Source organism: Colobus angolensis, unplaced genomic scaffold (assembly GCF_000951035.1).
Source record: "Colobus angolensis palliatus isolate OR3802 unplaced genomic scaffold, Cang.pa_1.0 Scaffold14, whole genome shotgun sequence".
In the NCBI taxonomy this organism is placed as follows: Eukaryota; Metazoa; Chordata; class Mammalia; order Primates; family Cercopithecidae; genus Colobus; species Colobus angolensis.
In genome coordinates this window covers 13170188-13170449 of record NW_012114488.1, presented here as the reverse complement: position 1 = coordinate 13170449, position 262 = coordinate 13170188, and the positions used below count along the sequence as shown (strand labels likewise).

General features: G+C 65.6%; 1 protein-coding gene across 5 annotated transcripts in view; it reads left to right on the top strand.

Moving 5' to 3' along the window:
- The first annotated feature begins 6 nt into the window (after positions 1–6).
- QKI (QKI, KH domain containing, RNA binding) overlaps positions 7–262 on the top strand; it is a 167222-nt gene continuing 166966 nt past the window's right edge. For all 5 annotated transcript variants that reach the window (XM_011934970.1, XM_011934969.1, XM_011934973.1 and 2 more), the window contains exon 1: positions 7–161. In XM_011934970.1, the coding sequence (XP_011790360.1) occupies positions 20–161 (142 nt within the window). In that variant the 5' untranslated portion in view covers positions 7–19. The remainder of the gene's footprint in view (positions 162–262) is intronic.

Genomic DNA, 262 nt, shown 5'->3' with positions numbered 1-262 from the left:
GAGCTGCGGAGCCTGGAATATGGTCGGGGAAATGGAAACGAAGGAGAAGCCGAAGCCCACCCCAGATTACCTGATGCAGCTGATGAACGACAAGAAGCTCATGAGCAGCCTGCCCAACTTCTGCGGGATCTTCAACCACCTCGAGCGGCTGCTGGACGAAGGTGAGCGTCTCCGGGGCCCCGGCCCCGGCCCGATCCCCGCCGGGGCGGCCCTTTTCCCTGCTTGGGATGGTGGGGAGGGCGGGAAGGTCACGGCCGGGCGG